The sequence below is a fragment of the Lepidothrix coronata genome, unplaced genomic scaffold (genome assembly GCF_001604755.1).
Source record: "Lepidothrix coronata isolate B3197 unplaced genomic scaffold, Lepidothrix_coronata-1.0 Scaffold205, whole genome shotgun sequence".
In the NCBI taxonomy this organism is placed as follows: domain Eukaryota; kingdom Metazoa; phylum Chordata; class Aves; order Passeriformes; family Pipridae; genus Lepidothrix; species Lepidothrix coronata.
Window position 1 is genome coordinate 552,984 of NW_016690385.1, and position 17,773 is coordinate 570,756.

The following is a 17,773-nucleotide window of genomic DNA, read 5'->3' on the forward strand; positions in this document are numbered from 1 at the left end:
GGTCAGTACAGCAAAAAAAACAACCAAAAAATATTTTCTCTTGATGTTTAAACTGGCTTCATGACATTAACATACTTCTAATTTTTTCTGATTTAGCTAATGTGATACCATTTTAGCAGATGCTGAAGTCCATATTAATTATCACCTAAATCATTAAAGTTTTGCTCCAATTTAATATAAAACTGAAAATTCTTTTTCCTTTTAGTTCTCAAAAAATGTAGTCATAATACATTCCTCCAGCGCAGGAATTTTTGATATGAAGCTTCATGATATGTAAGAGTCAGAAATGGATTTAAAGTAAGATAAATTCTTAGGAAAGTAAGAGAAGGGCATAATAATGTGTACTCATGTCATTTTTGCATATTCACACTCACAACCCTGAGAACAACTTAAATCTTTCTGACAAATATGTGTTGCAAGAATATCCACACAGGTATCGAAACCACTCACTTCCAGAGTGTCAGAATGCCTCCAAAAAACCAAAATGGTGAGACTTACCCCATTCAAAGGGAACGTTTTCCACCCCAGTTCTCCAAGAGCAGCTGTGGTATCAAGTAACACAACTGAAAATGGAAAAAGAAATGGTGTGTTTGTGGTATTGCTTGGATTAGACAAACACAATTATTAGACGCAGCAAATTATTAAACCCCCATAGACTAAACTTGCCATATTAGCCAGGTACATTTCAGCTTTCACGGTTTACATTTCATTACCTACTAAATTTCTTAACACATATACCTGGAAAAAACCCCCACACCCTAGATCTTTTGCAGAAATCATTGTCAAATCACAACACACTACTGATATTTAACCATTAAAAGGTGTCCGAATAAACATGCTCATTTCTGCAAACCCCTGCCTGGGAATCTAGAAGTTCTGCACATGGACTTAAGCATTAAAGCTAATAAAATAAAGATACACAGAGTTTCAAAATTAAGATTTTTTTTTTTAAAAAGCCATAAACTTCACAGAAATAAAGTTATACAATATACAAATTGTATAACTTGGAATATAGAGAGACAAGCAACTTCAGTTTCTATTTTAGCTGGAATATCAGAGTCTTGAAAGCTGCTACAATATTTTGCATCAGTTCTGTAATATTTATTATTTGACATAAGACAATGTGCATTATTGTATTTATATACTAAAAATGTTTCTGAATTATTTTAATACGCTAAATTACATTAGTGAATGGAAAAGAAAAATGAAGCTAATGATAAACAAAATATGCAGCACATGAGACATTCTACCCACATGTACTACTGCCCTCTAATGGAATTGTTTCATCAAACCCTCTAATTTCATAAAACTAAATTACAATTTAAACATAAAATTAAGTATTGCATAGACAATTTAATTATCACATTGGTGTGTTTTGAACACTCCCTTCTCACAGCCCACAAACTCCAGTTCTACTGGTTAAATGATGGAGAAAAAAATGATGCTGTATGTTTGGAACATGGCTACTCTATGCATACATTTGTGGGTTTTATATTGTTGTGCACTATCTTCCACCTCTTATCTGTCCAAATAATCAATGTACAGCTACCTGTAATGTGTTTCTATAACATGGGTCAGCACCAGCAGCAGCCAGGTCATGCTTTCTTGCCCTATGGAAAAGGCACCCTGGCAAGGACATAGAATTTTCCAGCTCATTAGAGGAACCTCAACCCAGAATCTTCCTTTGTCTTTTGTATCAGTGACAATTAAAGTTCCTCTTCATTTCAATGTATGTTGACTTTTAACCTGAAGCAGAAGTTTGCTGTCTCATCAGCAGACTTATAAGCAAGTAAGAAGCTTAGCATTAACCAAATAAAAGTTTAATGATTTATTTGAAGAAATTAATGACATTTTAAAATGATATTCAACAAAGGGGGAGTATTCTGCCCTCCACCACGTCATCCCTTTATGAAGCTTTGGGAATAATTTGAGGATAAATTAACCATTTTTTTTGCAATCCCCGTTCTACTTCCAAAAAAATGGGATCGCTATTACCACTGAGACTCTTGCTGGCTTCTGCTTACTTAAAAAGCTGATTTACAGCACTCGCAGTATTTTCTATTTGTGTCAGGAGACTCTTATTGAAGAATCAAGAGAAGCATCTTCCCATTTGACACGTGATGCAGCAGTTTCCTGTGTAAACTGTGTAACATACTGGGAATCTATTGGCTCCAAAAAAATTAAGATACTGGGTTTAGATATTTCCTTTCCATAGAGAAGACCAAATGCTCAGCTGATTTTTGGGAATATTTAAGTTCATTTTATGTGTTTGTTTATTTCTCTCCATCTCTCCTCCACTTCTCTCTCCACCCAAAAAACATAGACTATTTGTTATGTGCTTTGTTTTCAGCTGAGTTTCAAGTTATATCTTCCTCTTTATCAAGTGCTATTCTGATGATAATTCTTTAATACTGGATTAAATAAATAATCAAATTAAATACACTATATGTTACAGCCAAACCTGTGGATCTGAAGGCAGAAACAAATTCTTTCTACAAACATCATCAGAGTTTAAAGTATCATTTCAGTTTTACAGTTTTTGTGGTAGCAGGATCAAAGTTTAATAAATATCACCCAGGTATTCAAAAGTAATACTTCCATGGAACAAGCCCTAAAATACAGGAAGGAAAACTAATTCATTTCTTCAATGGAGCCTGAATTAATTCCTTGCCTGAATTAATCAAGTACTACTTGAAAGCTCAGAGCTATACATTAAAAAAATTAAGAACTAGAGTAAATTCATCACTGAAAGTATATTAAATTTAGATTTAGTTGAACCATGATCTAATATTTCTTATACACATTTATAAATGATCCCCAACAAATAATTGAATTTTGTTAAAATGCAGTTTTTTATGCATGTTACATACCAAGCCTCCTGAATGCTCATATAAGTTCACTTATAACTGAAAAACCTCAAACTGGAGAATTCAAATAACCAAACTCCCAACCAGGATTAAACTGGCATCACCTTCAGAGTTCAAAATGAACATTGTAAAATTTAAGAGACTGTCTTCGCAACAGTACTTGTATTACAAGGCAGTAAATAGTTATCAATCAAAACCATGTAAATACTGGCACATCAAGTAAATATTATGTTTATGCCACAGAAATCCAAACTCCAGTAAAGCTGTGAAATCAACAGAGCCTGACATAGAAATGAGGACATGGATAGAGTAATAAAACCCTCACACACTTGAGTGATTTGGAGATGTCTGCATGATAGACTTCAGTGTGGGGCAGAGGTACCCAAGCTCTCTCGAAATGAGGTAATTAAGAAGCAGTCTATCCCCAGCAGCACAGACCTGATGGCAGACAAAGCTGCGCTGCCAAAAAGCTTCCAACTCACAGAAAATTCCGGCTGCCAAAGATATCCAGACTAAGAGGAATGTACACATCTGAACTGCAGGCAGGGATGAGCTTCCCCTCTGACTGCGGGAGAGCAGAAGTTTCAGAAGAACTGGAAATCTGCATGCAAAGAGACTAAAGGGAAATGGTGGATGATACTCAAAACAAGGAAATCCCTAAAAAGTTAACGGAACCAGGAAGGCACATTTACTGACCCTTGTCCCTCTGTTTCCTTCTTTATACTCCTTTATTTTATTTAATGGATTCTAATGGATTCAACCCTTGCTGAGTTGTAAGGGAGCCACAAAGATCATCCAGTCCAACTCTTCAGTGAATGGCCCATATAAGGAATGACCCCACAACCTTGGCATTATTAGCACCATGCTCTAACCAACTGAGCTAGTTGTATTTATAGACCATAAAAAGTCTCATTCCTCTTAAATGAGGCTCTATGAAAAGTGGCCATTCTGGACAAGCCAGCATAAACAAAAGTGTCTGGAACTACTGCAGTTAATATTGATGATGACTTCTAAGGACATCAGTTGCAACTAAGCAATGGCACTGACATTTCTGCACCCACTCCATGTGGGGCAGCCACTTTTCTGAGGTGACATGGAGTGTAAAACCTGCAGAGCTGAACAGGAGTGAAAGAGCACAGGTCTGCCATTACAAAGTCATGTGTCATAGTTTGGAATTGGCCCCCCTGAGAGGCTGGGGGGGCTCAGAGGTGATTGGGTGCCAGGGCAGTGTTCCCTGGAGAGCCAGTCACCACTCATGTTGTTTGCTTCTGCTCAAAATCACATATCACAGCACTGGAAGCTGTTGGCAGTTCTGTCTTGGTTGTTTTGCTGTTGGTGTCTGCTGCGTGTAGGTGGACAAGGCCAGTGGGTGGCTGGGCTCTCTCTCTCCCCCTCTGGGGGGGAGAGGGGAGCCCTGCAACCCCCCAACTCAGCCTTTGTCTAGAGTTAGAGTCAGCATTTGGAGTGTGTGCTGTGAAGGAAGAGATTCACAGCACCCGAGGTAAGAGGAGAGAGGCAGGCTTTGCAGCCAAGCCCTCTCTCCTCCCTCCTTTTCTGCAGTGAAGCTGTAAGTGGAGGAGAGGCTCAACATTGAAGCTGAGCCAAGAGACTGGGCCGTGGAGATAGGCCCGGCGCTCGGGGAAGAGTCCCAGGTGAAATTGGAGACGAGCCCAGAGCTCAGGAGCTGCTACCAAAGCTGACCGGGGGCAGCCGAGAACTGATGTGGAGGAAGGAAGATTCCAGGACGTGGACGCTTGATAAGCTACACTGCAGCAGCCTACGGACCGAGGGGAGACCCCGAGAAGGAGAAATCATCAGCAGTAGAAGAGCAAGGACTCACAGCTGTCTTCTTGGACTTCATGAGGAGAGAAACAACTGGAACTTGGTGAGGAGTGAGTGTTCAGGAGCCCAGAACACTCCCACAGCAAAAGACTGTGTTACACATCAGCCTTGAAAAGCTGCTCCTGGACTAAAGTTAAAAGAGGGGCTTGAAAGGACTGACTGATAGAAATATATATATATATATAGTTGCCTTTAGTTTGTATAGTATTTATTTGTGTAAATAAATGTATATACTTCCCCCTTCCCCTACAGAAGCCTCTGGTCTGAAAGTTTCTCTCCAATGTTAGGATAAATTGTGGGAAGGGGTGGGGGGAGCCTGAACATTGGATTTTTGGATTTCTAATGTGGCTCAAATTGCCACACATGTAAAGAGCCAAAATGAACTCAAAAGATCCCTCAAAAAATCTCTTTGGACAAAAAGATTAAGCACTTGAATATCCTTCCTTCAATAACTGAGCCAGGGACACTGCCACTTGCCCAACAATCATATACAGATTCAAACATACACCTGTAAACCTCTTGTTTTAGTTAAGTGCCCCGTTCATTTAGAAGTGTTTAGCTTTGTTTTCCAGTACATACTTTAATAGAAATTACACTATTATAATTCATTATGCCATATTGAGCTTCAGTTTCTTTTGGAACATATCTTACACTGCTATTATTAGACTTTACAACTGAAATTAATCTTTTCAGAGGTTTTGCCTGGTCCCCAGGGAACTGTTTGATTTAAAATTATGACAAGCAGAGCTCCCAAGGACTGACAGTGTGGAATTTTAATTCTGATTCCAAAATACTCTTCTGAAGATGAACTCTGCAATTGTGTCTGTACAGCCAAAGAAAAAGCTTTCTAAACCTTCATTTCACCAGTTTCTTTTCTCTTCTGTTTTCTTTACACATCTCCAGGCAGTCTGACCTAACAGTTTTAAACTAATAAATGATTTTGGCCAACTTCATGGAATCACAGTCCGATATCAGAACAGGCTGTAGGATCACTCAGCCTCATTTCTTGTTCTTTGTAGACCAATATATTTTGCACAAAAAAAAGATAAAAAAATGGAAAGTTTCAGTGTCTTCCAGCAGGGTAGGCAATCATTACACCTGACACCCAGAAACAGGCAAAACTGGCACCTTTTTTTTATCCCTGAGAGCTTACTTATTGACTGCAAACAGTTTATATTTATAAGACAAACACACTGAGCTTTTGAAGTCTCTCACTTGCAGCCCTCAAGAGAGTTGTTGCTCTCTTCTGAAGTGTCTGTCCTTTTTTTCAGGTTTTATGGTATTTTTCATGTTTAGGAAGAGGATCACATGCAGTGTTCTGAAATCATTCCTTCTAACAATATATATTAAGAGCCCTGGCTATTTTGTAATTTGTTTCTATATCCAAGGTCACATTGGCCTATTTTTTGCTTCAGCATTGCACTCTCTTATGACTCAGTTATGACTCTACCAAGACCACTGCCCTTCACAGAATTACTTCTTTTCATCATATTTTTCAGTTTGGGTCACATTTTTGCTCTTGAATGGACAAAGATCCATTTGCTTATATTAAAACAAGTTTCATTTTCAAGGGCTGACCTTTTCTAAGTGATATTCTCTCTCTGATTCTCTTACCTGTCTGCACATCCTCTTTCTTTTTTTACTTACTAGCCTTTTGTCAAGTATTACTTTTATATTTATTTTCATGTTACTAATGAAAAATGGTGACCAGTTAGAATTTTGAATGGTGTACAATGAATATCTCAAATTCTGTGACTTATCAGTCCCTGAAACTACTTTGAGGTTTCTTAGACCTCAGTTTGCTAAAATCTGTTTAATAAAAAAAAAAAAAGGTAAGATTTTCACTGTCTTTGTGAGATTTTGTTCTAATAGAAAAAATCTAAATATTACTTCTGTGGCTTGTCTGCCTGAGGAGGACACAAAGAAAGAGATTACAATATTCAAGGTACCTTTGGCAATTAATGTGTAATCAACTGGGGAAAATTATTTAAATGCTTGAGTTTTATGACCAGGCCTGTTTTCCATAAAACAAATGGGAAAATTATTTAAATGCTTGAGTTTTATGACCAGGCCTGTTTTCCATAAAACAAATAAACTGGCATTCATTATACATGTATCAATGGAATCCTTTTCCATAATTTTCATTATTTTGCATGCAGCAGCTCTCTGGCTTAGGCAAGATTAATGGGATGCAGTAACAAAGGATGAGGAGCACCTGTCTAGATGGAAATTCTGCTGGGAAAATATCTAGGAATCATAGCAAATCATATGGTAAACAAAGTGTTGACAATGCTGTTTGCCTGAGATAAGCAGGATTATAGCCAGCAAGATATATGGAGTAATCCTTCTCCTTTCTTCAACATTTCTTTATGTTAGACTTCAGGAAAATCCTTCCTACCCTCCAGTTGTGAAGGAGAGGGATAGCTGTGACTAATTGGGAAGCTGGGGAATCTCCACTGCAGGAGGCTTTTAACACACCTCAAACACTGTCAGACCTGGTTTCTACATAATCTCCCGTTGCCTTGGGGCAGAGTGAGGGAGATAAACGACCTCTGGAATCCTCTCCAATGCTGTGAGTTTTATAAAAATCTAGTTACCTGGTTAATGGTGCTTTCCTTTTCTTTTCAAACCAGGACTCCAACACCTACGCTTTCCAATATTCCTGAATTCCCTGAGTCCCCAAACTCATTAAATTTACCGTCAGTAGACCAGAGATGTCCTCAGCCAATTCTTTCAGGACTCTTGGAAAGAACTATTTACACCAGATGGGGAGTACTTCATATTCTTCACATTATGTGAAAAAAACACTGGTTTCCAATTTTCCCAATTTTGAACACATTATTTTCTGCCTCTTTCTAAAAATAGTTTAATACCATTCACACAAACATTTTTATTCATAATGCAACAGAGAAATTCCCATTATCCTGAGTGTTGTGAGACTTGGGCTTTTACCTCACACACTTCCTTTTCATCTTCACTTTTCTACACTACTTATTTTCTAACATTTATTAATTTCCACATGTATCCTCTCTTTGCCATTAATTATTAGAAACGTTCATATTTCTACTTTCTACTTTCCAGTGTAGGTTAAACTGTTATCCAAAACTGGCCTTTTTTTAAGTGATCAATGATTTCCTAATCGAGAACTTTCGAAAGGAATTTCCACTTTCACCTTTTTTATTTCCCATTTGCACACTCACACAGAGACATTTAGAATTCTCTTCAAATGAATGAGAACTGGTCAGAATAATTTTTTGTGGACAAAACCCAACATACCATTCCTGATACATTCACCTTCTCAGTCCTGAGAAGTTTGCACTGTTATTAGATGGGGTTATGTTGGATAAATGCCTGTCTTTATCTTGCTGGTGCTTTACTCCATTACTGCGGTCTCCAGTGAGCATCTTCTAAAACTAATTCCCCCACAGCACCATTTTTCTTTCCATAGAGATGCTTAAGGAATAACCCTATTTTCTCATTTGAATCAGTTTTCTGGTTCAGCCTTACTGTTCCCTACTACTTCCTGGATAGATATAATTTGAAATCCTGTGGCTCTGAGATAACAAGATTAAAAGAAACAATGGTTCTTTTGCAAAAAAAATGCCACCACCCACCTTTCATATTCAACCTTTTTTTCCTAGAACACCTTATTACATGTTTCTTAGCAAGATGATTTTTTAAATGAAATTAAAATTTAGTATATTATTTAATGCTTTCCCACACTTTCATAATGCTGTTTCAGAGTCAATATAATTATTCTTTCCATACCTGGATGTTCTCCTTAGAGTAGAAGGCTCCTGTAATCCTACTGCTCCATCTCTCCCTGGAATGGAAGCCAACATTTCCATACCCAAAGCTTCAGTTTTACATTATCCTTTTTTTCACACTGCCTTTCTTCCACTCTCACTTGAAAAATCAACATGAATCCCCTTATTCTCATGTTGTATTATCAGCCAACCACTGCAGACCCTTCAGTCACATCAGAGCAACCTCACCGGATTAAGTGTTAAATAAAAAGGGAGATGAAGCTTCCTGTGTTTTTTTTGGTTTGGTTTGGTTTTAGGTTTTTGTGGAAGACTATATTGAATTTGGATTATGAAATATATATTTTTATGTGGCTGTGCCATGCGAGTCAGCAAGATAAATAAACCAAATTCCCTACTTCATTCTTGCTACTCATCACACAACACACCGAGCGATCTAATTTATGTAATTATTTAAAATGAAAGAGTAATTCTTGTACCCACTGAGAGAACTGATAGAGGCAGAGGCAATTGATTTCAGTTATATCTTCAGTACCATAATTCCAAATACTGTCAGACCCCTGAAGGCAGTGAAATGGAAGTAACAACTCACGGAACCTTCGAATGATATGGGATTTCATTTGAACAATTGAGGGGGTAAGACATATTGAAGACCAAAGTTTTGGTCTTCATGTTGCATATTAGTTTTACAAGTTTATGTGTTTCTTTCTGTTTGCAATTCATTTGCCAAATATTTACGTTTTCAACTCCATTTGCTTTTCAGCAATCAGCATTTATGAAGGTAGAAGGAAGAAAGAAGCCACTTGTTTCACAAACCACTTCAGATTTTTGTATTCATTATTCATGCTGTGTAATTGTATCATCACATTGCTTTGGAAGAACAAGGCAAGACCATCATACATGATTATATCTGTGGAATAGGGAGTTATATGAACACCCACTCACATTTATATGAACATCAACTTATATTTGCATGAACAAAAATGCAATTTTTCAATTTTTTCCAAATGACAAGGCATGAAGTCATGGTAGGATGGAAAAAACCTTACATTATAAACAAATAATCTAATGTGCATTTCAGCAACTCCAAAGTCTCTATGAATAAAGTTAAATCTGAATTAAACCCAGCAATACATGACACTTAAAGCTCTACAAGGAGGCCTAATTAATTTTATGGCTTCTGTAGAACTAAGGAATTAAGGCACTTGTCTTTTGCTAACATCTTCTAAGACTTTGTAAATTTTCTGCTTCATGTCTAAACTTTCTTTTTCTAGAAATGACTGTTGACATTAACATTGCAAATTTTGACAGATGAACATAAAACTGCCCTTCTGGAGAAAGCCTTTGGCTTTCATATTTAGAGGACAGCAGACACTACTCCTTCTGTGTCATTTCAATAACAATTGCAATACTTTAAACATCTATCAAAATGCTCTGATAAACAATTATTGTAATTTGCAATTTATAAACTGTGCACAGCTCATTGAACACACCCATACCTTGTCATACCTCTACTTTAAATTACGTGATTGATATTTACATCTTTTTCATTTTAGGATCGGGAAATATTTGAATATTCTGGACAAATTTAAGTTTCTGTTTTATAATGTTGGAGTTTAAGATATAGTAAGATAAAAATACCCCAAAACTAAGAAGGATAGAGTTATTTTCAGAAAACATAAATCTATTTTTACTTCCTTTTTCTATATCATAGTGCTGTCTTAGCACACAACATTAATTCCTATATATATATATATATTCGTCTGTGTTTTACATATATATATATATATATGTAAAACACAGACAAATATACCAAAGAAAGGGGAAAAATTAAACAATTTATCAGTCAAAGGCACGTAACACAAGTCAATAAAAGTTAGTCCTTCCCAGTAAGGTGTGTTCTGTGTTTCATTTTATGAATACCAAGTGGAGCCTTGGGAATCAACTTGATACACTCAGTGGCACCAAATGAACCAGGGATATAGAAAATGTACCTGTCAGTGCAGAAACACATGACAATTTCTGCACTGAAATCTTTCTGGGATAGCAGTTACAATTTTGAATTGTACGCGTTAGATCTTAACTACCTATTCTGTCACTTTGCAGGTTGTTTTGCTCTAAGACAGCTGAAAATATTATGTATTTTGAGGTCTAACATAGGCACTTGATTCTCCAATGTGAGTTTCATTCATAAGCACAAGAACAAATAAAATTGCTGAGGTAAAAAGAAAGCATATTCACATCTAAAATAAATGGGTTTACCTCAGAAACAGATGAGCCCCCAAGTTTTCCTCAGGTAATTGTGGAATGGAGAATGAGTAGTTAATATCTTGCCTCTCCTAGCCTGTAACAGAGCTTTTCCCCCAAGAGCAGTGTCAAAGTGATTTCAAAGTGGTTTTGTTGATCATTGTTGCACTTCCAGAAGGAAAGGAAGGCGGGAGAAGGTTCTGAAACCCACGGCTCAGCCAGAAGGGATGAATCCCTACCTTTGTAATGCACCAGCAGGGAATGAGAATTGCAATGTGAGCCCTGCAGGACAGGCAGGGAGCACAGAGCTGAGCAGTAAGTCCTGCCAGGTGGAGGCACATTGCTCTATTTAATGGGCTTCTCACAAAGAATGAGATGGGGAAAAAGGGCTTTTGGGTACAGGGAAACAATGTGTTCTTAACCATGGACTCTGCTTTCATTTCTAAGATACTCCTTTACAGCAGAGATTGGTGCTGAAATGAAGTGAGATAAATTAACACTGCTCACAGGTCCAGAAAACACCAGAGCTGGTTTATGTCACTGTTATAGTGACATAATAATAGCTTTATTATTTTTCTAAGCTTTTGGTTTCACGTGTGGCATACAAGGAACTCAAAAGCTAACCCTGATAAAAATAGGAGTCACAAAATGATGAGAGGAGCCCAGCTGCCCTCTGTAATAATTTTCATCCAGCCTTGAATATACTAATTGATATTCAATTCACCATCATGTTCATGTCAACAGTAGATTATTGAACAGCTTTTTTTAAATGAACACATATACCTGACAGTTTTGTCAGCCCTGTTTATTAACCTGAGTGTATCTTTATTAGGGAAATTAGAAACAAGTGAAATTCTGACAAATGGATTTATCATTCCTTGCATGGGCAAACTACAAATGATTTGTGTGTTGAAACCAATTCTCGTAGATTGGGACCAATGCTAAATTTAATATTCTTCACTTTCCTGTTTACCTTTTCTATTCTGCATTCTTACAAGCATTTGCTTTTATGTCTTTTACTCTAGTAGTTTTTTGAGTGGTGATAAAATTAACAAAAAGTTAATGCCACAACATCCATAAGTGAAAAAGCCATACAAAAGCTTTTGGAAAAGTATAATAACACCTAATAACTGCCAGCCAGACTAATTACTAGTTAATAACTTCATAGCTATTGCTCCTATACTCCACCTTTCTTAGTATTTCTTCTTCAAGGGGGTTAGAAATTTCCCTTAGGAGTTCATGGGCATATTCAAACCCACCCTAGGCACCCATTTTTTCTTACACAGGTCTGATCTAAATACCCAGCCTCTCTAATAGGGAAGGATGAAATGGCACTGCAAAGGTTTGTTGCCTTTTCCCCAGGAATAACTCAAGAGGCTGATACAGAAGATTCAAGCTGATCATGTCTCTTTTCAAGTGGAGTGAGAATCAGAATCAATACTGATCTTTTCTGCAGCAGACCCTTTAAGGAAAGAAGTTTTGAAGAGAGCAGCTGATAACGTGACAAACAGAGGCTGGGAAGGCAGGTGGGCACTGCTTCCTCAGGTAGTTACTTAATAACCATCATGAAATTTAGCAGTTTGGTGACTCTGAGGGACAGAACAGACAGATGTCAGGAGAGGTGCAAAGGCTGAAGCAACTAAAGAGAGTTTGTGTTTGAGTGGCAGCACAGCCCCATGAAGAGCTGCTGGAGAATCCCCAGCTCATGAACTGAGGTGAGGGACCAGTCCAGGATTTTTGGCAGAACCTTTGAAGGTGGGGTGTTCTCACAGGTGCAGCCAGAGCTGCAGAGCTGCTTCAGGCAGGCTGGGAGGAAGAACTGGGAGGCTGAAACTCTGACATACAGACAAATGGGACATGGGAACAACAGTCAGGGAAGTTCCAGACACAAAATATAAAGGCAGGCACTTCTGGAGAGCACAGACCCATCCACTGAAGCCAAGCATTCTTTACTACTCTCTCACTGTCTTCTACCACTTCCACAGTTCAGCTGAACTTCTTAACTCCAGGCAGATAAATAAGAATTTACTTACATTCATTCCATATCTTTACATAATAAAAATGAAATAGGTACATTCCTGTTCTGCAGGCAGAAAAGCTAAAATACATAAAGCAAAGAGTGCATAGAACCCATCAATAGCAGATCTTGCTTATCCTGTTCTCACAAGCCAACAGTAATGTAACCTTGCCTGTATGAAGTGGTACAGAGGGTGGAAAAGCACAGCTGTTCAATCCCCATATGTTACATAACTGCAGCCTGAACTTCCACTCAGAATTTATTCACGTGACATATAAATGAGCCTTCAGAAGTGACAGGACATTTATTATTATCCATTAAAGACCTATGCCAACACCATGTAAGCAGGATGAAGTTATTAATTCATACTCAAATAAAAGGACATGCTCCTTGATCTCCCCACTAACCTAATACCCTGGGTATGGCTGGGATAGAGTTCATTTTCTTCTTAGTTGCTGGTGCAGTGCTGTGGTTTGGATTTAGTATGAGAGCAATATGGGTAACACACTGACGGTTTGGTTGTTGCTCGGTAGTACTTCACCCCAAATCAAGGACTCTGCAGTGTCTCATGCTGCCAGTGAGCAGGTGCACCAGAAGCTGGGTGGGAGGACAACTGGTCCAAACTGGCCAAAGATATATTCTGTACCCTAGAACATCATGCTCAGAGTATAACCTGGAGGGTGTTGGCTGGAAGGGGCTGATCCCTTCTCGGGAATGGGCTGGGCATTGGTCAGTGAGTGGTAAGCAACTGTGTTGTGCATCACCTCCTTTTCTTTTTCTCTCTCTCCTTTTCATTCCACCTGTTATTATTACATTTTACTCTGTTTCAATTATTAAACTGGCCTTACATCAATCAACAAGCTTTTACTTTTTTATCATCCCACCACGGGGTGGGGGAGTGAGCAAGGGGATGCCTGGTACTTGGTTGTTGCCTGGGGTTAAACAGTGACACATAAGAAAACAAGGGAGATACAAAGGACAGGGGAGGGCTATTAAGCCTACATTTGTATTTTTTCTGCTTGTTAAAGGTAGTGTGGTTAGTAATGACTTCATCTGTCAGCAGATAAGGCAAGTCATCGGTAGAGCCACAAGCTGTGGGCATATCAAAGCAGAAGCAGTCCTGATTTCCAAATGTGTCAAGGCTCTCAAGCAAACTGATCAGTTTTTCTCCTTTGGTTCTTGAAATGGTATCTCATTTGCTTAATAAGTTATCTGCCTGAGAAGTAAAATATTTAATATAGTCAGCCTTACTGCTGTAGTCTGAAAGTGCCCATGACGTACAGAAAAAGACTTTAGCAGAAGTCATATGAAAAAAAAACTTCCAGGATGGAACACAAAGGCAACTCAGAAAACATGAGGTTAACATTTGCCTATATTGCATGCTTTCTTTTTTTTTTTTTTTTTTAATGAAGAACCTCAAAAATATACCAAAATAAATGCAACTTATTAGAAGGCAGAGTTGTTACACTCCTGACAAATATTCCCAGAGACATGCAAGGTTTATATTCATGGTGCTAAAATGATTCTTATCTCCTTTGATTAAATATCCACGCAGCTAGTCAGTTTAATATTTTTGAGCTTTGTAATTCTCTCTTTCACTGAGTCTGTCTGTCACTTTTCCACTAGCTCTTCATTTATAATTTATGGTGTCAAGCACCAAGTTTTCACAGCATGAACATTTCACAGGTACTAGGTCAGGCTGTCAACCTAAAGTACATGCTAATAATAAGTGGCTTTGAAAATCTTGGTCTTTTTAGCTACATTAAGATAATTGTTTTTACTAATTAATCAGGTTTGCAATATTTTAACATTATCAACAAATAAATATCTTGTCACTTACTTGTCAGGAGATAAGTTTTGACTATGTAACCAAAGAACGAATTGCTTTAAAAATATTGACAGCATGGAGTACTCACCTCTACTATACAGAGAGTTTAAGCTCTGAATGGTATACTTCTAATGCACATTCAGGAAGATTTAAATTTTAAAGATAATTGAAGATCATAAAATAGATCTGAGAATGCCATCATTGACACAGTAAACTATTATGCCTGATCTGCTGAGTAACTGGTCTCTTATTCAAAACCACACAGTTACCCTCTTCTTTCTTTTGGGACTATACACTAATCTAATTGGAGAAAACCTATTTTTTCTGATTTCATATTAAGAAGTGAAACTAAAAAAGGCTGCTATTCCATACTACTTTAGAATTTTTTTCAAATTTTGTGTAGTGCAAGGGGTGACTTGGATATGCTGCAGGGAACATTTTTGAATATCCTCTCTTCCCTAGTCCACAGCTCTTTAAACATCAACAGAAGAAAGAAAAACTTTGGAACTTAACAGCATTTTCTAAAATAATTAAACAGCAAAAAAACCTTGCTGCTAAAACTGTGGAAAGTAAAAACAGTCACTCCTGATATGACTGAAAAGAGTCTTCTTGGTAATAAGAGGTTGTCATGGTATTTGTGAGACTTTAACTGACCTGAATGAACACTGATGTGGCAGGTACAGCCTTGCATCAGTAAAGACAGCTCCTGGAAAGGCAGCAGCACTCCCTGACTTACTTCAAAGCACCACTTCCAAGGGCTACTTAAGACTTAAGTACCTGTTACACAACCCAGTGATGCAAGAGGAATGTCACTGAGGATCCTTGGAGCACTGCCCAGGGACTTGGAAGGCAGTGCCAAATATAGACAATATAATAATCCATGCACACTGTTACTGTAGGATACAGGAACCTTTAGATCTGAATGACTGCCACAAAGGAAATGTTTGAATTAAAATGTGCTTTATACCATTTTTCTTCAAAACTTTTTTTTCTGCCTGAAACCTCTGAGCACAGCAAACACAAGAAGGGGACAAATAGCACCACGACTGTGGAGATTAATTACTCTATTAAAGGAAAAATAGGCAGTAATTAAAAAAATAATTCTTTCCTCCTATCTGAAGACTACAACATAATGAAAATGCTCAATTTGTGTGGGAAGGCTTTCCAGTATATCACAGAATTACAGAATAGTTCGGGTTAGAGGGGTCCTCTACAGATTATCTAATCCATGGGCAGGGACATCTTTCACTAGACCGGGTTGCTCAGGATCCCATCCAACCTGGCCATAAACACTTCCAGGGATGGGGCATCCACATCTTCTCTGGGCAACCTATTCCCATGCCTCAGCTCCCTCACGCTAAGGAATTTCTTCCTTATATTCAGTCTAAATCTACCCTTGTCCCCAGTCTATACTGAGGTTGAGGACTGCCCTGACCTTGCACTTGGCCTTGTTGACTTTCATGAGGTTTACATCTATCTACATATCTCTGTATTGAGTACATACATCTATGATCTAGTGTGAAATATGTTTTACCAACACAACAAGGACCAAGCCTGAAAAATTATTATTGCCCCTGTACTTGTTTCCAAGAAAGTCTGTCATACACAAGTACTTTGAAAAGCATATGAAGAATGCATTTTATGCTCCTCCTTTAGCAAATTCTGTAGTTCATACAGCTGACTCCTTTTAAAGCCCCAACATACACAATTCCATAGAAATCTTTTCTTTTCACCTTTCATTGAGCATTTTACCAGATGTAATTAAAGCGCAGAGAAAACTGGGTTGCAGAGTGACCTAAATTCTGCTAATGAAGCCTTCTAAACCTGCTTGATTTTCTATTCTAGTTTCATTTAAAAGGAATCTGCTATAGCATGGGTACATGCCTGCTTATTGTATGGGTAAGGGTAGAGCCCTAACCCAGCTTCCTCATCTCCCCGCTCCTCCTGTGGAACAGGAGCCCTTGTAGTCAGTAGGCTGGTTTGCTGGAGCGTCTCTATGGGACCAGCTGCCCTAAATGTCACAAACAAGACAGATGGGAGAAGAACTGGCTAATCACCCACTTCCAGATTTACTTCACTGCAGATCTCATGCAAGTTTTACATGGCAGATAATTCAATGGCTTTGCCTTGCCTAAAAATGGTTCTTCCCTGATTTTAAGGGGTAGGTTCTCTAACTGCAGAGTCAGTCTTTTTGGGACTATAGAGTCTTGTTGGGACTATAAAGGATTTGGAAGTAAAGCTGGAGAAATAGAGCACGGTGCTACCTGTAGAAGATGCTACTTTGCTGTTTGCAAGAAGGAGGTACCCCCCTGGAGGTGCAGCAAATCAGTTATTCTGTAGAAAGGCCAGAAGCCACTGAGATCAACAAGCCCTAAGCCCAAAGCTCAGCTGGCTAAGGAGAGGTTTCTACCTAAAGACTGAATGAGTGCATTTAACAGTCAAAGGAAAACCCAATGAAAGTGGAATGCTGTGGGAACAGCACTTTAAGGAAGGACAGCAGTTTGGTGAAGGACCAACAGACTGACAGAGCCTGCAGAGCAGAGAATGGATTCAGTGGGTGAACCAGAGCAGTCAGATAATGAATTTTCAAGAGTATAATGTGAATTGATGAGGCTAAAAGGAAATACAGTCTTATGGAGATAGGAGTAGAGCTTCAGAGAGGCCAAAGAACTTTTTTCCTTCATTTCTTCCTTCCTTCCTCCCTCCCTTCCTCCCTCCCTTCCTCTAATTCATTTCTTTCTTTCTGTCTTCCTTTCCCCCTTACCCCTTATCCAAAACCTACTGCCATGTTCTTATGCAGTAGGTCAGAGACTGACATACCAACATCCATGCCAAGTGTTGAATTTACTGATAAAACTGAGGTTTTGGGTACTCTCTGACTCCTACTGTTTCTTTTGACCATAAGGATTTACGGATCTTGGGTGCTCCCTTCCCCTTAGGGTGGAAACATCACAACAGAGAGAAAGAGGAGAGAGGAAGAAAAGGGAGAGACAGAGGAAGAGAGATGTTATGTTGAAAAGCAAAAAATTCACAACAGAAGACAGAACTGGAGCTGCAGGAAAACATGGATTGGAGAATACTACACAGTCAGGATAGGTACTGAAAATGATAATGTATTTAGGGGCTGTACAGGAACACCATGAACACTGACTCTGTGAAAAAGAAACGTTATTACTCTGTACATCAGGAATGATGCACAAGTTAGAAA

General features: G+C 38.3%; 1 protein-coding gene across 4 annotated transcripts in view; it reads right to left on the reverse strand.

The window, feature by feature from the left end:
• EPHA6 (EPH receptor A6) overlaps window positions 1-17,773 on the reverse strand; it is a 449,435-nt gene that overhangs the window by 415,838 nt on the left and 15,824 nt on the right. For all 4 annotated transcript variants that reach the window (XM_017832764.1, XM_017832762.1, XM_017832763.1 and 1 more), the window contains exon 2: window positions 499-563. In XM_017832764.1, the coding sequence (XP_017688253.1) occupies window positions 499-563 (65 nt within the window). The remainder of the gene's footprint in view (window positions 1-498; window positions 564-17,773) is intronic.